Below are 24,678 nucleotides of genomic sequence, written 5' to 3'. Positions count from 1 at the left end.
CTGGCCACCCTCAGACAAGAGGCCCCAGGCTCTCTCAGATGTTTTGCCAAAGCAGCCTTCCCTTCCCCTCACTGCAGCCCAAGCCTCCCAGCCACCGAGTCTGCCACTGTCTGAAAGCTGGTAATGAAGAACCCTGACGCTGTGAGCCACCATGGTAACTGAAGCAAGACTCTCTGTTTAGTCTTGTGAGTATCTAGATTCTTGGTCTAAACAGCCTTGCAAACCACAGAAGGCAGTCCTTCCTAGGTGGGAGGACACTCTCTGGGTCTTGTCCTACCTAGGGCTTCAGCAGGCCGTGCCCTTCCCCTGACACTGCAGGCGAAAAGCGGCTGCCTCCAGAGCCAAGGCTATGGCACTGGGTAAGGACCCTGGATAACCAATAGATGCAAAGTGACATTTGCAGAGAGGAAAGCCAGCCCAGGTCCTGGTGGACGCTTGCTGGTGGGTAACCATGGTAACCATGGACACACCCATGCATGAGTACTCACACAGAGTGGGTCACAGCCCCTTCTAGTTCCATCTGCTACAGTCAGGCTTTGACATGCTGTCTCGATGGTTACCAGTACTGTGGAGTGTGAAAAGGGGCAGGCTTGGTGGAGAGTGGATGGAGGTCTGGAAAATGACATGGAGGTGTGTTGTGGAGTATCAGTTTAAGATGTGTTTCGTTCAGTTATGCCGTGGAACATTTGTTTAATGAGCAAAGATGTGTTGCATTCGCTTGTGTTGCATTTGTTTAACTCTGTGAAGCTGTGTTACTTTGCCTGCCTAAAACACCTGATTGGTCTAATAAAGAGCTGAATGGCTAATAGCAAGGCAGGAGAAGGATAGGCTGGGCTGCTGGGCAGAGAGAATACATAGGAGTAGAAATCTGAGCTCAAGAAGAGAGAGGAGCGAGAAAAGGAGGAGGACGAGGACGCCAGGGGCCAGCCAGTCCCAGAGTAAGAAGTAAAGAAAGATTTACAGACTAAAGAAAGGGAAAAGTCCAGAGACGGATGCAGTGGAGGAGAAATGGGATAATTTAGGTTAGAAAAGCTGGATAGAGCTGGGTGGTGGTGGCGCACGCCTTTAATCCCAGCACTTGGGAGGCAGAGGCAGGAGGATCTTTGTGAGTTCGAGACCAGGCTGGTCTACAAGAGCTAGTTCCAGGACAGGCTCCAAAACCACAGAGAAACCCTGTCTCGAAAAACAAAAAAAAACAAAAAAAAACAAAAAAAAAAAGCAAAAAAAAAAAAAAAAAAAAAAAAAAAAAAAAAAAAAAAAAAAAAAAAAAGAAAAGCTAGATAGAAACAAGCCAGGCTAAGGTTGGACATTTATAGGACAGACTAAGTCTCCGCGCATTTATTTGGGAGATGGATGGCAGGCCCTGAAAGAGTAAAACAATAAAATAAAATAAAAAACAACTACAGAGGTGTGGCTCACACACAGAGACAGCAGAAGCTTGAAGGGGAGCAGAAAACGTCAACAGCCTTCATGTGTGCCACCAGATGCTAATCAGTAGAGAGAGAGAGAGAGAGGCTGCTGGTGGGTGAGGGGCTGGCAGGCAGCAGCCCAGCTCAGCCCAGCATTCCCTTTGCCAGTAACAAGCTAAAGTTTCAGCTGCCCACAGAGACAGGGAGAGAGCTTTATCCTGATTCATCCAGAGAGAAGATGGCAGCCTCAGTCTCGCTTGCCCAGATGGAGATGAGGGACAGGATGATCAGTGCAGTGATTGACAGTGGGCCCTCAAGTCCCCAGGGCTCTAATAGCCCCGCTGGACTGTGTGGACACCCTGGCTGTGATGGTTTATCCTCACTGTCTACTGGATTTAGAATTAACATGAAAATACACCTGTGGGAATGTCTAGGAGGGTGCAGCTATAAAGATCCAACTGCAGAGGGAAGATGTAAGCCGGATCAGAGTGGCACCACCCCTAGGAGGCAGGCCGCTGGCCATGTTACTGGGAGATTGTGTTAACGTGTGTGAGAAGACTCCTAACTGTGCCTGGGCCCATTCCCTGAGCAGGGGGCCTTGGGCTGTGTAAGGTGGAAAAAACAGCTAAATGCCAGCGTGGATTTGCCATTCTCTGCTTAACAATGTGACCAGTCACCCTCAAGTTCCTGCCGCCACGCCTCCTCTATATGAAGGGCTGCAACCGTGAACTGTGAATAAAAACTCTTCCTTCCTTTAGTTGCGTTGGACATTGATTTTCTCACAGCCATGAGAAAAGTAGCACCCGGCAGATGGGGCCAAGTTTGAGCAGGACACCGCAACATCCATGGCTCTGTGGATGAAAGTGTCACCGCTGTCTGTGTTTCCTTCAGCCTGGTTGGCAGCCACTGCCCATGGGTCCCGCCTCTGCTGAGCTGCCTTTTTGCAGATCCTTCGCCTGCAACCAGGTCAGCGCAGCCTCTAGGTGTGTCTTGGCCTAGCCTGGGCAACTCTGGGAATCTGGAGAGGCTGATCTACCACAGACCCTCCTGATGTACCATTGAGCTATGCCTAGTAACCAGGGCCAAACCCAGCTATTGAGGAGGGGGCCTCTCAGGGCCATGGTTTCTGAATGACAGACAGGCTCTCTGTATTCTGGGCCTTCGTGTTAGTTCCTAAGGACCCAGTGCAGGACAAAAGCTCTTCTCGGAAGGCCCCAGCTGGGCATCCCCTGGGCTCTTCCGACCCTATTGCCTCAAGTCTTCACTAAGGAGGACATGGATGCAGTGTGGTTGGGGGGCCCCGGTTTCTCCGAGGGAATGGAGAGTCTAGTTTTTCCTTCTCCTCTTCACTCTCTGCTTCTCTCTTCCCCCATCTCTCCTACACTCAGACTCCATGTCCCTCCCACACTAGATGCCTGCCACAACACCTCTCCAGCTGTGACAAGTGGAACCATCTTTAGACGCAGGCCACCGTCACCCTGGTCCTGGCCAAGAACAAGATCATCTTATGCCTCTCGCCCAACAGCAAAAACTAGTCCTTTGCCTTGGTCTGACCCTCATTGGCTTCACAGGCTCTGGTACCCATGGCTGGTTAACTCTATGGCTTGGCCTGGGGGTCAGAGGGAAGGGTGGCCTCTGGCTGAGGAGAAGCATGAGAAAAAGGGCCCTTTCAGAGCTTGCCATAAAATTCAGTAAGGAGCAGAGTGGGGCTCTGGCCTATACCCACGCCCACCAAGCTGAGATCATTCTTTAAAATCCCTCTCTTCCAGGGAGAAGGCAGAGGCGGGAACAGGGTGCCCTCAGGGACTTCTGGAACTTCTGGCCTCCCAAGATGCTGCTCCCCCAAGCTGCCGCTCCCCCAAGCTCTCCCCCGCCCCCACATAGAGTTTAGCAGGCCTAAGCAGCCTCTCTGGCCCCTGGACCACCGAGATGCTGTGCCCACTCAGCCTGAGTGGGAGCTAGTCGATTTGTATGTCCACACCCGGAGGTACTCACAGGTCAGCCAGAGGACCAGGTCCTGTGAGCCCCTCAGCCTACAGCCTCACTGCCTCAGGCAGGGAGGAGAGAGGGAGAGAGAGAGAGGGAGTGTTCATGTAGGGTCTGAGTGGAGCAACCCAGCTGAGCATGTTCCATGATGCTAACCTGAGACTCAGCAGCCAGAAGGGCCCCATTGTCACAGAGCAGGAGATGTGCTGTCTCTTCATCAGGCTCGGGATCCATATCCAACATCTGCTCGTCCCAACCCCTGTGCCTGAAAGCCCAGTAGGGCTGAACTCCTAGAAACTCCTGATCTGAGAGTTCCATGGCTGGTCCAGACTTAGACAACCAGATTCTATAGGCTTCAGGGATCAGGGCTATTCTCCAACATGAGCGTCCGAACCATGAATAGCACCCTCAACTAGGGGGGAGTGTGAAGCTTCATTCTGTCAGTCAGTGCTCTGGTGGACATCAACCCAGTCTTCTGTCAAGTGTGTCAACTATGGCTAGCTGGGACCTGCTGGAAGCTGTCTCTGGACTTGGGTAGCAGCCTTCCTGCTGGACACACCCACCAACCCAACCACACGTGTCCCCAGCTTGCTGCCCTGGCAAATTCCAGACATACTGAAGCCGCAGCTACGCCAGGAATGGGAAGGCCAGGGTGATGGAGGAAAGAGAAGGAAGTTTGCCTGAGCAGGTGGCCCACAGGGAGACTCCAAGTAGTGCCAAGCGATTCCTGACGCTGTGGCAGGGCTGCCTCCTGGCCCCGAGCTCCACAATACTGGCTAGGAGGAGGCAGGCACAAGGGTCTGGAACATCTAGAATTAGGATCCCACCTCTGTATCCTGCAGAAAGGGGCTCTGAAGACAGTTGAGGCCCCCAGAACCTGTGGCTGGAACCTTCTTGGACCCAGCTCACTTCCTGCTGCTTTGGAAAACATCAGTCTATCTGGCTTTGCAAGGTAACGTCTTCCTGTCCACTAACTACTGGTCCAGCCTGTGCCAGCCCTCAGAAGCTAAGTCCCTCTGAGCTCTAAGGTTTATACAGCCAGGCTTGTTTGTTTGTTTTTGGCAGGGGCAAAAAAAAGAGCCATAACCAAACTGACCAGCAGAAGCTAGACACTCCCATGCCAAGCGTGTGGCCTCTGTGGCAGGCAGCCCACTCCTTGGCAGGCACATGAAGCGCATGATCATCCTGCCACCTCCACACATCTAGGAGGAAGGCCCTACTGGTTCCACAAGTGGTATTTATCTGAGCTGCAGACTCTAACAGGAATGAAGCCTTACCAAAAAAATGAGGCTCAAAGAAGCAGAAGAAGGCTCACCCAGATGAGGCGGCTCAGCTCTGAGCACCCGCCGGACCAAGAGGCAGCCTCAGAATTTCCTGGCATCTGCTCACTGGTGTTGCAATGGTGGAGGGCGAGAGTCAGGAAGAAATGGAAGATTATTAAGTGGTTTTCCTCCTGAGTCAGAGGGCCAACTGGGCACACTGAGACCATCTGCAAAACTGCTTGAGCTGACTGGTAGGAAGTGTCTGCCTGAGAATTAACCCCTCTGGGACCTGGTAGCACTTCCTGGGGAGCCAACTGGGAATGGCAGCTGTGAGCACCTCTGCAGGATGGATTACAGAACAAAGGGTTGAAGGTGCGGAGGGCGGGGGTTTGCACACATTTCCTGGCCTCTCTGTGCCTCCCTCTCCTCTCGCAGCTGTTAAGATGGGGTGTCCACGAACGCAGAATTAGAGAAGTGTGGCACTGAAGACAGCACCGTTCCCAGCTCAGAGCCAGGCGTGACAGGGCAGAGACAGCAACTGGCCTCTCTGAGCCAGGTGGGACTTTGTCCTTGTTTGTTTGCCTTATAGCAAGGCCACCAGACTTAGGACCATCTGAGACTTGGAAAGGACCCTAGGGAGCCAAGCAGGGCCTGGGGCAGGGGTGTCAGCACTCTGAACACCAAACAGATGGACCTGAAAACATTAGGCTGAGGCATATTTCTCAGAGAACAAGGACACCACGAGACCCACCCCAGCCCCCAGCCATGGGCATTGAGGGTGCTGCTGTGTTCTAGCAGGTGGCAGCTGAGGCAGCTGACGTGGCAACTGCCCGCCATCAAAACCATTTCCTTTGCACAAGCAGATGGTAAGATGCAGGAACACAGGCATGCAGTCCCCTGGCCACCTGGCAGGCAGAGGCTTCCTGTGTGCCGTGTTGGGACCAAGGCGGTGGTGGGGTTCAAATGCTGAGCTGCCTCTGAAGTCATTTTGTTTCTTTTACAGCTGAGATGAGTGATGCCCGTGTGAGAAGCTCCCACTGAGAACAGCTCTCTTGCCAGGTATCAAAGAGTCAAAGTCAACTAATGTTGGCATCTTACAAATACCCGGGTATAGATGCAGGAGGAGGCACGCCATGCACACAACACAGGGCCAGGAGAGTACGGCATCCCTGAGGATGAGCCTTCCCAGTGACAAAACTCTGTGAGTGCCAGAGTGATGGAGGAAGGTCATTGGTTAATTAAATAAAGAAACTGCTTGCCCTGATAGGTTAGAACATAGGTGGGTGGAGTAAACAGAACAGAATGCTGGGAGGAAGAGGAAGTGAGCTCAGAGATGCCATGCTCCCCTCTCCCGGGCAGACGCTATAGCTCTGCTCTCTGAGGCAGACGCATGCGATGAAGCAAGCCGCCAGATCAGACATACTGAATCTTTCCCGGTAAGACTGGTGCTACACAGTTTATTAGAGATGAGTTGATCGGGATATCAGAATTAGCCAGTAAGGGCTAAAGCTAATGGGCCAAGCAGTGTTTAAATGAATACAGTTTGTATGTTGTTATTTCGGGGTATAAGCTAGCTGGCGGCCGGGGTGCCGGGGACGCAGCCCTGCCGCTCCTATTACTACACCAGAGGTCCAACCAGGTCCAGGGCCCCACTGGCCTGGGCATTCTAATGCCGTCTATTTCACCCATGACGGCCTGAAGGGCCAGAGGACCTGGTTACAGAAGACCCAGGTTCAAACCAGCTCACAACTGTCTATAACTGCAGTTACAGGTAATCTGACACCTTTGCATCATACACACCAAAATAAAGTTAAATAATTTTTTTAAAAAAGATGGGGTCTGAAATATATATATACATATACATATATGTGTGTGTGTGTGTGTGTGTGTGTGTGTGTGTGTCTGATCTCTATGTCTCTATTCTAACTCTTTTCTGACCCCCTGCTTCCTGACTACTTTCAGGGAGTGCCGCTAGCCTGTCTCAGGGCTGACCTTCGAGAGAGTTCCAGATTCTGGAAGCACAGTGGGTCCTTGGGTCTCCAGGTTAAGTGGCTTCTTTCTAGGCAAGCAGAGCTAGCCATGAAGGGACCTCATGTGTGAGTCGAGAAGACACCTATCTAAGGCTCCGGGATCCAAGATGCAGAGCTGTGAGGTCAGACAGAGGCTCAGAGAAACCACAGCAGGGCTATCACACGCCCTGGGGCTGCAGAGCAGTCTCCTCTCCTGTGTCAGCCCCAACTTGTAAGCTCACCAGTCATGTTCTCTGAACCCCTTCTCTAAGTACTTGGTTCTGCCTACCTGCCTACAGGTAGCTGCCTCTGCTGTTGTGTGTCTGGGTTCATGTTTGTGTATGGACACCAGGGGTCAACACTGGGCATCTTCCTAAGTCATTCTCCATCTTACTCTTTTGAGACAGGGTCTCTTGTTAAACCTGGAACTCTCTGATTCAGCTAGACGGTGGCCAGCAAGTTTCAAGGATCCTTTCGGTCAGCTCAGGGCTGCAGACATGTGCTGCCATGCCTAGCTTTTAATATGGTTGCTGGGAACCAAACTCAGCCCCTTGTATGGAGTACACTTACTGACTGAACCATTCCTCCAGACCCAATAGGTATGCTCTGCGGGGTTGTTCTTGTCCTGTTTTGTCATTTGCGACCCAGCCTCATGATCTGCTTAGATTTTAAATGTCGCCTGAGTAAGGAAAGACAGTGACCACAAATCCAATGAGCAGTCACAGGCCTAATCTGATTATCCATGAAACCTCCATGCACAAGGAACATGCATGGGACCCACATCCAGCTCAGGAAGACTTTAAGGTACCATTGAACCTACACATCCCTGGGACATACGAATGGGCAGCAACCTGAAGGAGCCTAGAGACAGCAAGGGTAACAGTCCTGGGTCAGGACCTGGCACGGCCAGGCTGTAAGGTGAGGCTTATGGAAAGGACAGGAAAAGCAGCGAATCCCCAGCTTTCCTGGGAAGGTACACTCGTCACCATGTGACACTTGGGCCAGGGCCTCATCTCCAGCTCTTTGGAGCCACTTATGGACAAAGAGGCCCCACTGCACCTAGGGTTTGTGACCTCAGTCTTGAAAGTATGAAAGTTGGGCAGTTTTCCTCCCATCATGCAGCAACGTTCCTTCCTCCGGGGTAATCATGACCTTGGCTCGCTTGCTTCCTCAGCTGCTATCCCGGCCCATCCATCATCTCCTGTCTGCTGGGTGTGATGGTCTCAGATAAAACTCGATGGGGCTACATTGCCAGCAATCCATCATCCATCCTATCCTCCTGGGTGCCAGATATATGTTGACAGTCTGATCTGACTCCAGGGGACAAGAGATTGAGATGGGTGCTGATGCAGCCCTCGGGCTTCTACTGGCAGCTCCCCATCTTCTCCCCTGCCCGGTGCAGGGCCCTCAGCTCTATGCCCTCCCCATTCCCCTTGTCTGATTGACCCATGTCCAGGCTGTGGCCCGTGCCTGCTGTCTGCTAGAGGGAACGGGGTGGGCAGGCAGCTGTGGGGGCAGAGGGAGGGAGATGGCATGGTGAGGCGGAATGGCATTTTTTTTTTCTGATTCGGTAGAATGTGTTGGCACTGTGATGGAGTGAGGTTGGAGATGGTGGAGCAACCTAGGGCAAGAGAACAGCAGTAGACACGTAGCCAGTTAGTGTGTTTCCCTCCCAGCTCACAGGGGCGGGATAGGTAAGAGTCTCCTTTTTCTAAGCTGACAGTATTAGCCCGGTAGGGTATAAACCAAGGGTCTGGGGTCAAGGCTACACATGACTGGAGGTCACTGTGCCTAGGCCAACAATTTCCTGTAGCACCTTATGTGCCTTCAATGACATTCATTTCTTGGCACTCTGATTCAAAGATACTTTATGTTTTACAGACAGGGTCTTGCTGTATAGCCCAGCAGTCTCAAATGCCCAATCCCCCTGCCTCAACCTGAGAGCTGCAATAGCAGAAAGCACTAGCACACCAGCTAAGGCTATCTTAAGGATGGCTTTTATTTTGAAATGCCCACTGACAGAAGGTAGAAACAGTAATATTGAGAATGTTGACTTCTGAGCGATTAATTTATCTCTGGGAGTTACTGATACTCTAGATTTCATCTTTGGCAACGACCTGGAATTTTCTAGAATTGTCTACAAATGAGTTCTGCTTTTCCCTGGGCCTGTTGGTTTTCTTCTCCTGCACACACCTGCACACAGATGCTACCAGACCTGTCTCTGATCAAAGAGTAAGGTTCCCATGCTGTGAGCGCCAGGTTTTGGTGAAAACCCTCAGCGAAGTAAAGGAAGTTCTTTCTGCTTCTAGAATGTCTGGGTTTCTCTAGTGTTTTAAGTGGATGCTATTTTTTTTTTTTAAAGCAGCTTCTGCTGAGGGGCTCTCATGACCTGTCCATGATCTAACACCGGATACCAAGCCAAGTCAAATCAGAATGCACTTGTGATCAGGGGACACCACGTGGCTGTGATGAGCACCCGGAGGGCTGAGTCACTCTGCTCATCTGACTTAGATAATGAGTTAGGACGCTCATCGGGACAGCAAACAACACATACAGAACCCCCATGAGTGTCTTCCACCTGGTAGAATTTGATTCGCTAACCGCTGGCTGTGTCTTGCAGTTGTAAATGAGGACGATTACTCTAGTTTCTTTCTTTGCTGACCTCAGGTCTGCAAGTCAAAGATGTACCTGCCTCCAAAATGTGGGGCGTGCACTGTCTCCTACCTACTTTCTGCTAGACAGAGAACAGGACGTCCCCACGTCATCCACTCGGGAGAACACACTTCCTGCTGGGTATTTTCTTCCCCGCTCAGCAATCCCCCCTCCTCTGCCAGGCTGGCTCACCTGCCACTACAGCGGTTAGCTGTGCGTCTGTCCTTCGGTTGTCTAGCTGCAGAATCACCACTTGGTTTTCATTGCTTAAATCCTCCACAAGGCCTTGATCTCTGCAGAGTTATTTTAAGGCCTCCTGGGGTGACCTCTCTGGTCTGTTTCTGTTGTCTACCGCTGCCTGGGGCTTTCCTTTGCCCTTCACTTCTTGTCTTCAAAAGTGCCTGTGGATAGAACCTGACATTCTCCTCCTCCCAAAAGGATTGGCACTCGTTCCCACCAGGCTGCTGGGGACATCAGCAGTCTCGGCCACACGGGCCAGACTATTATCAGCAACTGAGACAATACAAGTTAGCTGAGGGGCTGCCCTGAAAGCCAGGTGTGCCCCACCAGAACCCACCCAGGGGAAACGGGTCCACTGGGACCTGGACATTTTGCTGTCTGGTCCCAATGCTTGCTCAACGAGCTGTGCAGGTGGTGAGGCCCCCCCATCCACTTAGGCCTGAGAGGCCGCCCAGCCCCACAGAAAAGTGACTTCCATCGGGACCAACTCCCAAGTGTCCCTTCCTCACTGGAGCCTCCCTGCCTCCAGTGCTTCAACTGTCCCTTCAGGGGCTCCACTATCACCATGCCACTCCCTGTGCCCTGTCCCTTCTTGGGACTGGCTGGGAATTTCTCCTGGTTGTAATTATCTCTACCCTATCTGTTTGGAAGTGATACTCTAGGCTATTTCCACTTCAGGCTGTCATGAACAGGGCCATCGTGAACGTGCACAATAGGTGTATGTAAACAGAGGGTACTCCTGGGATTACAATTGTGGGGTCATGTGGTACACTGTCACTAGTTTTCAGAACACGTTTTCTGGATATCTGACTCTGCTGAAAGCAATTACCTCCCAGCACTCTGGCTTCAAGGATTCAAGTCTGCTGCCATCTTACATTCTGCATGTCTGGGTGTATAGCACGCTTCTCACGGCGGGTGCTTTCCTCCCTGGATCCTTCTGGAGGCATTCTTCTGTTCTCCATTCTTGTCTGGGATCCTGCCCAGATATGTTACATAGGTGTGTAACCTCCAGCCTCCACGCCTTTACCTATATTCCCCACACAGGGCCATCTTCAGCAGTGGCCAGTCTCCTATGAGGATGGTCACAAACCACGTCAAATTGTCTATTCCAGAGAGCTGCTCACCTCTGTTACATCAGCATGATTAACCAGCCCAAGAATTCAGAATGCGGTGGTGTGAGACAGAGGCATGGTCATTTGGGACAGAAACTTTAGAGTCTTCCCAGGAACGGCATGAGCGTGGCACTGTCAGTCAGTAAGGACAACTCTACTGGCGTTCACAAGCCACTGGCGTGACTCTTTGGAACTGCTTTCTCTGCAGAGGCATGGCCTTTTCCACAGAGCATTCTCCCAGGACCCCTGGGGTTGCACCGTCTGGAGCCTAAGCATTCGAAGAGGACGGGCTGGAGTGACCTTGCCTTAGACGGCTCCACCATGATAAAATGGGAGCCAGCTGCCCCAAGGGGTACCCACAGCTCTTGCTCCCTAGCAGTGAGGGCCAGAGCAGGAATTCCCTGGTAGCATGGACCTAGAAATGAGTAAGCTTCCCAGTACCCATCCTGGGAATGGGCAACCTGTAGACATCCTCTCATGGTGCAAGCACACTGAGCCTCTGTGACCATAAATACACTTTATTTCATTAGAAATGCATAATTACACTGTGGAGCACTCCCCTAGCAGCGGGTCCGCAGGGCTCCAGCATTGGCAGCTGGCTCCAACACCTACGTCGGGACCCTGGAGGGAGCACACGGCCAAGGCTTCTGCTACTCCACAGTTGTGTTTCTGTTGTGTGTGGTTTGGGGTTTTTTTTTTTTCCATTTTCTTTTTTGTTATAAACACCATAGCAAATTAAAAAAAGCTGTTTAAACAAAATATTGTAGTTCTTGTTTTTCTGAATGTACTCAACACGTTTTGCACTATGCTTCTCCTCCAGAGACCAGCAGTGGGACTCAATCCTGAGGCGCCTTCCAGCAGGGGGGGCCAGGACCCTTCCCCAGGAGGAGGAGCTCTCTTGTGCCCTGCAGGATCCAGTTACCCTGCTGCCGCAGAAGAGCAGGGCACAGGGAGGATTAGTGAGCAGCTGTGGGGTGGGGCTCCTACAGCGCCAGGTCTCACTGGATCTGGATGGCTCCATGCTCAAGCTGCATTTCGGGCTGCAGAGTAGGCTGCAACGCTTCAGCCGTCTGCAAGGCGGGGGGACAAAAGAAAGCTGTTCTAGAAAAACACAGCAGCACATTGTGTCAGCAAGCTACTTGTTTGTTAGCAGGACCACAACTTCACATACAAGCAGAAAACACACGCGTGTCAGAAGCTCCATGTGTGCCAGTCGACCCCTGGCCTGATGGGAAACAAGCAGACCTGCCCAGGAGAACGTGGGCTACTGGGGCCAGACTGCTGCCAACTTTCCACCCTTACCTCAAGGTGCCCAGAGAAACAACTTGGATTAGCCACGCCATGTTCCTAACCCAACATATTTGCCTAGAATTTCAGGGTCACACTGACTTCCTACAGAAACTGCCCCAGTGTTCTAAAGGGACATCTTGGGACAGCTTAAAAACATGGCACCGGTCAGTGATGTACATTAGAAAAACTATGCAGTCACCCTTTCAAGGTGCGAACTTGAACTCTGGAATGAGTCACTGATCTTCCATCTCAGCCGAACTGCAGGGACACAGAAGGGTAAGTTCCCTGGGCTTTGACGCTAAGTCAGGAATAGGGTCTGCACCACATGAGGCAGAAGTCTCACAGCTACATCCCCACAGCACTGGCACCTGACAGCTCTTACTGTACATCTAAGTCTCTGGTTTGTAAAGACAAAAGACTTAACATACTGTCTCCTTTAAGAAGGGAGGAGAGAGCAGGGCGGTGGTGGTGCACACCTTTAATCCCAGCACTTGGGAGGCAGAGGCAGGCGGATCTCTGTGAATTCGAGGCCAGCCTGGTCTACAAGAGCTAGTTCCAGGACAGGAACCAAAAAGCTACGGAGAAACCCTGTCTTGAAAAAATCAAAAAAAATAAAAAAAATAAAAAAAAAAGAAGGGAGGAGAGGAGCTGGGTGCAGTGGCGCACACCTTTAGTTCCTGTACTCAGGGGGCAGAGGCAGGCAGATCTCTGTGAGTTCAAGGCCAGCCTGGTCTACATAGGGAGACCTTGTCTTGGAAGGAAAAAAGATGGTTTGTTTCCTCTCCCCAATGGGGACGGCATGGCTGAGACTGTGTTCAGCTCACTTCTTTAAAAAACTAAATAAATACTTTGAGACAGAAATCTTTAATAAATAAATTAAAAAAATAAAAAGTTGCAGTAACCTTGAAAAAAAAACTAAATAAATAAACAGAAAAGGGAGGAGAGGAAGAAGATTACAGTCCGAGAGGAAGGCTCTGGACTGCAGGAGCCTTCTATGAAGCTCTGTGCTCAGGAGGCAGTAGAGACCCTGCAGCAAGTGAAATCAAGTGGGAATCTGTGTGTCGGGCTGAAGGGAGCAGTCTCTTGAGGCTTGACAGGGATTATGGCTGAGGCCTACAGACTGGGAGGCCTTCACCTTGGCCCAAGTTCCTTCTCTGAGAACCTGGAAGAGTCATTCCTAGGCTTTCAGGGAAGAAACCCCACAGTGCCCTCTCCTAGGATGCCTGGTCTGGCAGCTCCATAAGCCCTACCAATTCCTGAGGCAAACGGGCCTCAACAGCTCCTGGAAGAAGTAAAATCATGATCGACCTACGACCAAGGCCCGTCTCTCAGGCCTGGGGGACCAGAAACTTCTGTGAAAGACTACACCAGGCCCATAGCACACCAAGGAAGAAGGCACTGCCAGAGCCAGCTGGAGGTAGACAGAGGAAGGCAGGAGACTTGGGCACATGACGCAGACTCAGACTGTGTGAGCCTTCTGCCCCCTACCACTGGCACCTATCCCAGCTGGACTGAGATCACATGAACTCATAGCTTCTGGCCTGTGGGATGATCTGCCTGGCAGAGGACTGTGACCTTCAATAGAAGGGGCAATGAGTTCACAGGAAACAGAAGCCCTGACTCTCGGGACCTCCAGAAGAGGCTCTGGGGGGGGGGGGGGGGCAGGGCAAGACAGAGCAGGGCTTTGGTCTAGTTTTAGATCTAGATAAACATTTCCAGACAGGTATCTCAGGTAAGACACTGCAAACTGCCTTCACATCATGATTTCAGGAGTTTAGAGTTAAAAGAAGACCCACACCTGAGCTGGACCTGTGTGCCTCCCTTCAAGGAAGGGTTCCTACCTAGAGGAATAACAGACACAGCCAAGGGCAGCATCTGCTAGGGAGGCTTATGGAACTGTGCCTAGGAGGGACAGAGGACTCACCTGTGCTGCAGTTGTGTGGTCGCTCACAGGTGCCAGCTGGACGTACTGAACCTGAATGTCACTGCCCTGGAGAGGCGACCCATCTACTCCTGTAGCAGCAGGGTCCGAAGAGGCCACGGCTATGAGCTGAGCACCCTGCAATACCTGGGGTGGGGGACAAAGCCAGGCTGGTCAGTGCAGCTTGGGTCAGCCGACCCCCATTCTCTTCTGGTCCAGAAGCAGCAGGAGGCCCCAGGCCCACAGCGTGGATTTAAGTGCAATGTAGCCTCACTGCCCACTGCAGAGAGACACCTGGTTAAGTGAGTGTTGAGTTTTTGACTGCCATGAAATCTGCCACATCCACATACAGCCTTCTCGAAACATCCTTGTTACACACAGACATTAGTCTTTTAAAGCCTGTGTAAAAACAAAGAAGCTAAAACTTGAAAAGAGCTGCCCAGAGAAAACTGCACAGGCTCTGAAGACAGCAGGAGAGCTTAGCAAACCCCCAGGTGGTGCTTTAAATAGAAAACAAAGGGAGAAGGGAGGGCTGCAGACAGGGCTCAATGGTGCACTGCTTGTGTGCAAGCACGAGGAACTTGAGTTTGGACCGTCAGCATCCACGCACAAGTCACGAATAGCTGCGTATGTCTGTAACCCCCAGCAGGAAGACCGCTGGAGCTAACTCATCAGCCAGCCTAGTCAAGACAGTGGGCTCCAGGTTCAGTGAGAGACCTTATCTCAGAGAAAAGCTGAATACAGATGAGGACACCAACATCCACCTCTGCACATGCAAGCCCAGGCACACACACCCATGCACGCACGCAAAGAAAAGAAAGAAGAGAAGAGCTACACTATGGCAGGGAGACTGGAGGAGTGACCAGGCTCCTAGGGGGGGTGTGACCCAAGAGGACAAGACACCCAGGAGCAAGTCACTACAGATCATAACCTTCCATCCTTTTAGCTGTTTCCTTCCATCATTCTGACCCTGGTTGACCAAGGACCCTGCCTCAGAATGGATCTGGAGGAGGGGACAGGTCTGGGGTGACTCCATTTATGGCTACCCTTCCTACTGGCTTACTTCCCACAAAGTCCACTTGGTGCTCACACAACTGGTCAGGTGGCTCTAGCAAGGCAATGCAAAGCCTCTGTCTGGTCATTCATAGTTGCCAGGAACCAAGGAGTCCTTCATCGGGGCTGTGTACTATTCTAGGAGGGAAGGCCAGAAGTCCCAGACATGAAACTCCAACAAGAAACACAACTGTCTATAGCAGAGACACCTTTGGCAAGATGGCACACCCATTCTGAAGAACAAAGAAGACAGTATGAGACATGGTTCCCTACAACCAGAGACAACAGTACAAACTAGCCCAGTGAACATCTAAGAAGAGCTGTACTTGAAGACAGTGCTGGCTTGTCTGTCAGGTAACATGTGCCTTTTTAAAGGACACGTGCCAGCCACATAAGATCAGGGTGTTTTATGCTAATGAGGGTCTGCCACATCAAAATCAACTCCGCTGTCCCCTCAGAAAGCCATGCTGGGTGCCACAGTGGCAGTGGCAGGAAGGGGGTCTTTCATAAGGGGAGCACCTAGTACTCCTCTGGGAGGCGGCCCACCTCCTCCTTGGAGAACACAGTGGCTGCTGGGCCCATCTCAATTCCAGTTTGATTCTGTTCACCTACAGAGGCCCTAAATGACTCTGCTCGGGGGGAGCCAAGAGACAACACAGTGACAACCTAACTGGTCTCTGCACAGATCTGGCCCTCATGACCCACCTCTCTGGACCTGCCTTTATGTCAACATTTGGGGACAGGAGGACAGTTTCCTTGGCCTCACAGGAGCCACACATCCTGGTCAGCCACTCCGTGGGCCACGGTAACAGGCAGCAGGATGTGCAAAATGAGGAAAAGCAGGCCTTCAGCCCTCTCCAGATGCTCAAGGTCAGGCTAATTGAAAGGAAAAGGAGTGTGCAAACACACATCTGTATAACTGGTTTCCAGGCAAGTTCAAACTTCAACATAAACACTTGCTTGGTACTTTAACCAAAAATACCTCAGCGCTGGCACATCTCACATGCCTGCCCTGGCACAGCTCCTGCACAATGTTACTGCACTCCCGCCCTCTTCAGAGCGAAGCAGGGCAACAGGTGCTCAGTGCCCAACAGCGGACTGACGGTAAACATACCTTCTTTTAGACAAAGCTTGGCCCCTTTCAGGGGGAAGCCTGAATAGAGTAAAACGATCGGGTTTCTCCAGAGTCACTGACAGAAACCTCGGGCTTCCTCCTTCCACTCTGACTTACGGTCGGGCTCATTATTCCTGCTCAGAACTACGTTTCTCCAGCACTGTGCTTTGCTTCACTGGATCAAGCAGGTGAACTTAAAACAAAAGCAACAACTTTATATTTAGGGGAAGAGCAGATGGAGCTGTGTTCTGGGGACAGCCTTTGGTGGTAGACCCCCACTGTGTGAGCTGTCCTTGACCTCTACTGGGCAGCCAGGGTAGCTCGGGACCTCACTTCCTCTGCATTTATTTACTCACCCACAGTATCTCCTGCCCTCCCCACTCAGCAGCTCTTGTGGATCTCAGTGGGTCCCGGATGCTCCTGTACCAACCCCGTACCCCAACAAAACCATGTTCTGCAGAAGGGTGGACTATTTCCATGCACGTCTGGTCACAGGAGCTTCCTGCTCTGACTGCAGGAGCATGGGGCCAGACAAAGAGGACAATATCTATGGCCCACTTGTGCCTGGCTGTCTCCCCTGCACTGCCCTAGGTCATCCAGTAGGGTACCCCAGTGAGAGGCAAGGGGTGGCTCCCCATGTGTCCCTTGCACAGCAGAAGCAGCAGGCCTCAGAAGGAAGGAAGGGACACTGACAACAGAACTGCTGCAATAGCAGCATGACCCTGCTCTGTGGGCTGAGGGCTCCGGGCTCATTGATTAATGGCCTGTTTTACTGGCCATTAATCAATCTATAAGCTTTTATATCCCATCAATAGTTTCAAGTATACCTGTACACATGTCTTCATACACATGTGGTCATGCATGTGCACATGCACGCATGTTCATATAAGACATTTACCTGTTCACAGACACCTCATCAGCTCTGCTAAACCCCTAACATGCCCCTCCCCTATGGTTCTTATCCTCAGGCCTCTGTAGGCATGGGCAATAACAGTTATGCGGCAGCCTCTGCAAACCCGGGCTCATAGTGTGTGGCATTGTCTAACTTGCTGTAGGTTCTCAAAGGGCCAGATACCTGTGGTAAGCAGGTCCCGCCTGCTGTCCAGGGCTCTAACCTGACCCTTCTTTTCATGGTCCCTGGAAAACATTGGTCAGGCCACCCACATCTCCCAACAAGAAACACTTACAAACCTGGATCATCTCATTTCCAGCAGGCAGATCAAGTGTGTCTCCTCCCAGAGGCCAAAGCTGGGAGGGATTAGCCTGGGCCACTGAGTCACCGCTGACAGGAATGGGATTCTGGCACAGGCCCCACGACTGGAAGAGATCAGAATGGGGGCTATAGGCTTGGCAGTGACTTGTCAAGCCACAGACCCCACCTTGTGGGGAAGAGGTAGGAAAAGGGGAAGGTGCTAGCACACTGTGGCTGCCTGGTTTGTATCTCCTGGGAACTCAGAAGCCAGGCCACTCTTGAAACCCCAAGTCAGGAGTTATAACATAACCAGTTTCCCCATCATGTTACACTTTTACAAATTCCTCCATAGTGAGTCTAAGGTAACTATAGCTGCTTTTAATTATGGAGCCTGTTTCAAGAAGGCTCTGCCTGTGTTCACTGCAACAAAGCAGCACCTTCCCTGCTCAGCACCCCAACAGTGCTGTCCTGCCAGCACTGCCAATAAAACCACCTTCTATATGAAACAAGAGGCTGGTCAAATCTGAGGTGCTGTACTGTAAGAAAACATGAATTCACAATATTAAGACAAAGGTGTAACTTCATCAATCAACCAATTAATGGAAGCAAGATTCTCATCTGGAAAAAGTTTAGAAAGTTATGGCTTTCAAAGACTAGAGCTACCAGGCCTGACTTGCAAACTGTCTCCCAGTGAGAAGCGGTGGGACTGGACCCTGGCTATGGGAGCTGACCGTGTCTGTTTGAATTGTGGGGAAGAACTGGTGAGCTGTCACCTTGGCTGGCTGCTGTGAAGAAGAAACTTGAAGACCAAGATCATGTCAAGGGTGCCATCACCATGCTCACAGGGAGGGCACTTGCCTGGGAAGGCCTGGTCATAACTGAACTGTCCAGTTCTGGCCATGTTTCTTAGGCCTGCTCCTGTGTGTCTCTGGTTCACACTCAGGACTTATCATTCTAGTGACCAGTTCTCATTCAGCAACAGGAGCAGGCCTGCACCTGCCTCCAGCACCAAAAGAGGGAAAGCTCCAAGGCACGTTCCGGGCAGTTACCAAAACAAGCACCTTTCAGCATTATTAACATGATGGCTAATAATCCTAGCACTCAGCAGGGAGAAGCAGGAGATCAGGAGTTCAAAGCCAGTCTTGGCTACTTTAAGGGAGTTGGACGTCAGCCAGAAAGCTATATGAGACCACAACAACCCAAGTATGGTTTCACTGGAAATGCTGCTCCGGGTGAAGGGTGACAGCCACGAGGACTGACGCAGGAAAAGTCAGCTGGTGAGCATGGCATGTTCATCCCAAGAGCTTCTTTGAAACACTGTAGCCTGAGCTAGCAGCCAGGGCAGGGAAAATGACATCTGGCATCTCTCCTTACAAAGGAGGCTGAGGAAGGTCCCAACAACAGCAGAACCCTTGCTCTGTGCGCGACACAGTAATGGTGACTCAAGCACCCAGCAGGTACCTACTACAGTGTTAGAAATGTGTGGTGCATGTGTTCAGCCCTGTTTAGAGCTCCCCCACCCCCGCCCCATCACAGCACTGTGCAGAGTAGCGCGGGTGTACTGCAGTGAGCACAGGAAGGCTTGCTGCGCCCCTGATCAACAGCGACCTGGTCTCTGGCATGTCCTGGCAGTGCTTCAAGAGGGCAGTGCAGCTGGAGGTTTGGCTTTAATGTTAATGGTTAATTTAATGATGAATGAGAACTGAAAGTCAACTCCCAGCTGCAGGATAGCAAAGATGAGCTTTTGTTGGGTGCCCAGGGTACATTTTGGCTGCCCAAGAAGACTGACGACTCAGTCTGTTCTGGGGAATCCTTGCTGTGGTAGGCAAGAGTCTGACAGGCAGCAAGGCAGGTCACCACGGCATGGCACACGGCACATTTCCACTCTTCTCCCAATAATGAACTTTCGGATCCTTCACTCTTCCTGCTCACTTTGCTGGACCAGAGCCCTGACCTGCAGGTTCTCCGAACAGGCTCTGGAATGTGGAGGTGTCTGACTGCAACGAAGTCAGAGCTGGGACCCAGGCCAACAGACAGACCCATCACGTCCATGCAGCCAACCTCCAGGGGACTTCCCAAGGGACAGCATAGACAGGCCAGAGACAGGATAGGGAGCAGGCATGTGCTATACTCTCAGCTTCACTGGTAGCAGCTCCCCTAACACACTTTTGAAGCAGTAACTTTTCAGACATATGGAAATGTGGCAGAGGGCACGAGTTCAGAGCAGGGCACTCAGAACAGGGAGCATTGTCCTTTGGAGCACACAGCATCTGGTTTTCCTCCATCCACTGCCAATACTGAAGCTCTACTTAAAACCCAACTGAGGTAACGCAAAACTGGTGCAAACCCTAAAATCATGCAAGAAGCCCCAGGACCTTTCAGCAGTATCTACATACGAAACTGAGTCCCACCAAGAATCTACTAGGAGGCAAAACCAAACTAAAACAAAGGGAAACAATTGTGCCAGGGTCAGACACTCACTCGTGTTGATAAGTGTGTGGCCAGCCTGCCCACAACTGCAGAAAAAGCCCAAGAAGCCTCAACTTGTTTCTCTTACTCACTTTCTCCATCCAGACAAGGGTCTTTCCCCACCTCAAAGGGTGGTTTTCTCCAGAAGAACAATGAGGAGCTAAAGGACAACTATCCAATCACTGACTGCCCAGACTGCAACCATCCACAAACTTTCCAGATATATGAGACATTCCTATGACAAAAGTCAACTTATTCTGCATTGCTGCCCCTCTTCCGTGTGTGTGTGTGTGTGTTGTGTGAGCACGTTGTATGTTGTGTGCTCACGCATGTCCACACAAATGCACACATGCTTGCCTACATTCGTACACATTTACCAGCCAAAGATCAATGTGACTTTGTTCTTCACCTTACTATACTAAGGTGAGATCTCTCATTGAGTCCGGGAACTGTTAATTCAGCAAGCCCAACTGGCCAGTAAGCTCCAGTTATCTGCCTCCCCAGGGCTGGAATCACAGATGTACACTGCCATCCCAGGCTTTTTTATGTGGGTGCCGAGGGTTGGAACCTAGGTCCTCATGTTTGTGTGGCAAGCACTTTACCAAGTGAGCCATCCCCCCAGCTAATAATAATTTTCTGGCCTCTGTTCTAGTTAAGGGTACTATTGCTATGATCAAACACCACAACCAAAAACAAGTTGAGGAGGAAGGGTTTACTTGGCTTACACTTCCACACTGTAGTCCATCGCTGAAGGAAATCAGGACAGGAAGTCAAACAGGGATGGAACCTGGAGGCAGGAGCTGACGCAGAGGCCATGGAGGGGTGCTGCTACTGGTTTGCTTCCTCTGGCTTGCTCAGCCTGCTTTCTTAAAGAACGCAGAACTACTAGTCCAAGGGCAGCACCACCCACAATGGGCTGAGCCCTCCCCCAAAAATCACTAATTAAGAAAATGCCTTACAGGCTTGTCTACAGCCTGATCTTATGGTGATTCTAGCTAGCATCAAGTTGACATAAACTTAGTAGCACAGTCATATAGGCCTGCCTGGTCTTGAGACATGGACAAAAGGGTGCTGGGATTAAAGGCATTTGTACATGCTCAGCTACGAATCCTTTAAGTCCTCTAGGGGAATTCTACCAAACACATGTCCTTGAGTTCGTGTGTGTGTGTGTGTGTGTGTGTGTGTGTGTGTACTGCACGCATGTGGGTGCACGGGAGAGGGTGGTGGCACACACATGGTGAGGCCAGAGGAGAGCATCACATGTCCTCCTCCTCCGTGGCTCTCTGTCTCACTTCACTGAGATAGGGCCTCTCATCAGATGTGAATCTTGCTGCCTTCCTCCCTGGATTTGTACACGACAGAAATGACCCATTCCAGAGACAAGAGTTCAAGTTATAGAGTCACCCACTGAGGAAGCCATGTGCACTCTTCCTTCCTGTCCAAGGCTCGCAGATAAAAGTGCCAAAAGAGTGGGCAAGAGGAATGGGTACCTCATGAATAAGGGGTCTTGGAGCAGGAGGGAGCTGCATGAAAACACACAGGAAGAGCACTCTGCTGTGGGAGCAAGTCAAAGCCTAAGACTATATATAGTGGCTTTTTCTGAAGTGTATGTGGAGTATCTCAAATGTCAGAGGATCTCACAGCCCTCCCTGTCCTTCAGCCTAACAAAAACAAAAGAATTAAGATGCCTGGGACAGGAAAGACACTAGAACAGGATTGTGTGAGAAGCAATCGGGGAGCTTGGGGCCCCAGCTCAGTAACACCTGGGGCTACCTAGGTTGGCGCCACCCAGGCCTCTGGGTACTTAGCACAGATGTTACCTTGTTTGTTATTCTGAGCTGCATTCTGCATGTTAGGAAACACAGCCCTACGCAGACTCATTTGCCCAAGTTCATAGGGCCAATAAAACTAAATGAACAGAGGAGGCCTTTAAGGCAGTGTCCCAGCCTGCTGTGCTCCATGGCTGGAACCACCACTTGCCTGTGACAGGTTCATTAGAAAAGAGCAAGGGGAATGATGGCACAACAGATGGCGGCCACCCCCAAAGTGGGAAACATTCACACCAAATTCCCTCTCCTTCAGCATTTGTTATGAAAGAAAACAGCCTTAGGGCTAGGACACCTACTGATGGCTAGCCTTTCCCCACAGCATGCTCCCCAGCTCTCTGGAGTGGCCCTTTGAGAGCTCAGATTAGGGGCCTCTCTGAATCACCCCTAAACGAGATGGTACTGCAAGAACCAGTGTTTGGGAGCTGACCTGCTCCAGCTCACCATATGGCATGCAGGTACCAGGCCAGCCCAGCGGTCGCTGGCACTGCTACCCCTCTTCCCTCTCGAGGACCCCATGCTCTTATTAGGCACATCACTATGACCTCCGTTTTCAACTGGAAATCCATGGATAATCAGACTTGCTGGTGCAGGCATACACACACACACACACACACACACACACACACACACACACAAACACACACACACACAACTCCAACTACTCAAGAGATTGGGCGAGGAAGGTCTTCCTGGACTACATGTTAAATCAAGTCCTGGGCTATAGAATGAATTCAGGGCCAGCCTGTACAATTTACTGAGATCCTGTCTCAAAATGAAAAACAAAATTAATCCTAACATTTGAGAGGTAGAGGTAGATAGATCTCTATGAGTTTCAGGCCAACCAGAATTACATAATGAGACCTTGTCTCAAATAAACAAAACAAAACCAAAACTCAAAAAGAGCCAGTTGCATACTTCAAAGTATATAACTCAGTGGTAGAGCACTTTCCTAACAAGGGCAAGACTGCAGTGTCCAGTTTCTTCCTCCCTCCCTCCCCCTCTTTCTTTCTTTCTTTCTTTCTTTCTTTTTTTTTTTTTTTTTTTTTTTTTTTTTTTTTTGGTTTTTCGAGACAGGGTTTCTCTGTGGCTTTGGAGCCTGTCCTGGAACTAGCTCTGTAGACCAGGCTGGTCTCGAACTCACAGAGATCCGCCTGCCTCTGTCTCCCGAGTGCTGGGATTAAAGGCGTGCGCCACCACCGCCCGGTCTCTTTCTTTCTTTCTTCCTTTCTTTCTTCCTTTCTTTCTTTCTTTCTTTCTTTCTTTCTTTCTTTCTTTTTTTGGTTTTTTGAGACAGGGTTTCACTGTTTAGCTCTGGCTGTCCTGGAACGCACTCTGTAGACCAGGCTGGTCTCCAACTCAGAGATCCACCTACCTTTGCCTCCCAAGTGCTGGGATTAAAGGCGTATGTCACCGCTGTCCGGCCCCAGTTTCTAGATAGATAGATAGATAGATAGATAGATAGATAGATAGATAGATAGATAGATAGATAGATAGATAGATAGATAGATAGAATTCATTTATACAGAGAGGCCCTGGCTTGTGGACTATCAGCTTTAGGGTGGAATGAAAGCGTGCCCGCATTACCACTGTTTTCCCCTTTGAGGCTGTCACTCTGTGGGTAGGGAGGTACCCATACCCTAGGATCAAACAAGATTTTTTTTCTCCTTTTTGGAGATGACCTAAATGTTCTAAATTGGAATTAGAGAAGAAGTGAGCACATGCGCATGTGTAAACGCTAACCTGCAACACTAGTGCAGGCCGCACTCCTCACAAGGAAAAGGCTGAAAAGAACGGAGTGGAGCCTGTTTCCAGTGCTACCAACAGCACCACTGCTAACATCCTGAAAGTGTGTTGTCTGGGCGGTGGTGGAGCACAGCTTTAATCCCAGCACTCAGAGGCAGAGGCAGGCTGATCTGTCAGTTTGAGGCCAGCCTGGTCTACAAGTGCTAGTTCCAGGACATCAGGAGCTATATGCACAGAGAAACTCTGTTTTATAAAAAACCAAAACCTTTTCAAAAACAGAAAAAGCAAGAACTGTACTAAAAATGATAAAAATCCATCAAAAGTGATGCTGTGATTCCAGAGTCTGCCCTTAGCCTTGGCTGACTGGAGTCCCTTAAAGAGAATGGATCGTGGGATGGAGGTGGGAACGGGGACAGCAGCAGTGTGGCCTGCCCTTGGGTATCTTTGGGATTGTTATGAATCCACATCACCTTATACAAATAACACAGCCCCTTGAAAGCCTCGGCTCTGGTGACCAGAGGCTGAGACCATAAATATGAGTGAGCATTCCTCCAAGTTATCTTTTTAAACATGTCACAACATACTTCCCAGCCACAGACTGTACCCAGTTTCTCATGGGACTCTGCCCGACTTCAAAGGCTCTTTGGTGTCGCAAGCTGTAGGACACAGTACCAAGAAAACAAGAGCCCAAAGTAACATTCGAGCCTGAAACTTCCTTTTCCCTGCCCAGGTACAGATCAACAACAGGTCTCTGTCTTTGGCACACTTGGCCAAAAGTCTGTCTGTTGTGGGAGGTTTCTACTCTGTGTGAAGATGTATTGCTGTGATTGGTGTAATAAAAAGCTGAATGGCCAATAGCTAGGCAGGAGGTAGAGGTGGGGTATCCAACCAGAGAAAGAGAGACAAAGAGAAGATGGTCCTAGGCCCTGGGAGAAGCCAGGAGACATGGAGAGGAAACAGGAGGTGCAAGATGGAAGACAGGTAAGGTCACATGATGGAAGGTAGAGCAGCATAAATGGGTTAATTTAAGTTATAAGCTCTAGTGGGGTAAACCTAAGCTAGGTTGAGCTTTCATATTAACAAGTCTCCATGTCATTATTTGTGAGATGGCGGCCCAAAGAAAACTCTGATTACATCTGTCTGTCCAATTTACACAGCAAGCTTCTGTCTGGAAGCATCCAGCCACCCCCATACTGCTAGGAATGCTCAGCTCCAGAGGACATGGAGTTTGCTCAGCTGGAGATGGGCACTTCAGAGATGTTCACAAGTTCGAGGATCACCTAGAACGAAGCCACTGGCGGTACTCCTGATACCTGTAATCAGAGAGGCCTGTGCCACCAGGCCTGGAACACAAGTTTGAGGGGTTTTGTTTGTTTTTTAAAGATTTATTTATTAAG

The 24,678-nt window shown here is 50.6% G+C and overlaps 1 protein-coding gene across 9 annotated transcripts in view; it reads right to left on the bottom strand.

The window, feature by feature from the left end:
- Positions 1-11,179: 11,179 nt before the first annotated feature.
- The window catches only part of Banp (BTG3 associated nuclear protein), a 72,637-nt gene continuing 59,138 nt past the window's right edge, over positions 11,180-24,678 (bottom strand). For 6 of the 9 annotated variants that reach the window (XM_013354941.2, XM_013354946.2, XM_013354952.2 and 3 more), the window contains 3 exons: positions 17,240-17,365; positions 13,885-14,028; positions 11,180-11,740 (listed from right to left, as the gene is read on the bottom strand). In XM_013354941.2, coding sequence (XP_013210395.1) covers positions 11,669-11,740; positions 13,885-14,028; positions 17,240-17,365 — 342 coding nt within the window. In that variant the 3' untranslated portion in view covers positions 11,180-11,668. The remainder of the gene's footprint in view (positions 11,741-13,884; positions 14,029-17,239; positions 17,366-24,678) is intronic. The other 3 variants (XM_013354956.2, XM_013354960.2, XM_013354962.2) reach the window with 1 other exon arrangement.

Source organism: Microtus ochrogaster, chromosome 4 (assembly GCF_000317375.1).
Source record: "Microtus ochrogaster isolate Prairie Vole_2 chromosome 4, MicOch1.0, whole genome shotgun sequence".
Classification (NCBI taxonomy): Eukaryota; Metazoa; Chordata; class Mammalia; order Rodentia; family Cricetidae; genus Microtus; species Microtus ochrogaster.
The sequence above is the reverse complement of the archived record's forward strand: the minus strand, read 5'-3'. Positions and strand labels throughout refer to the sequence as shown.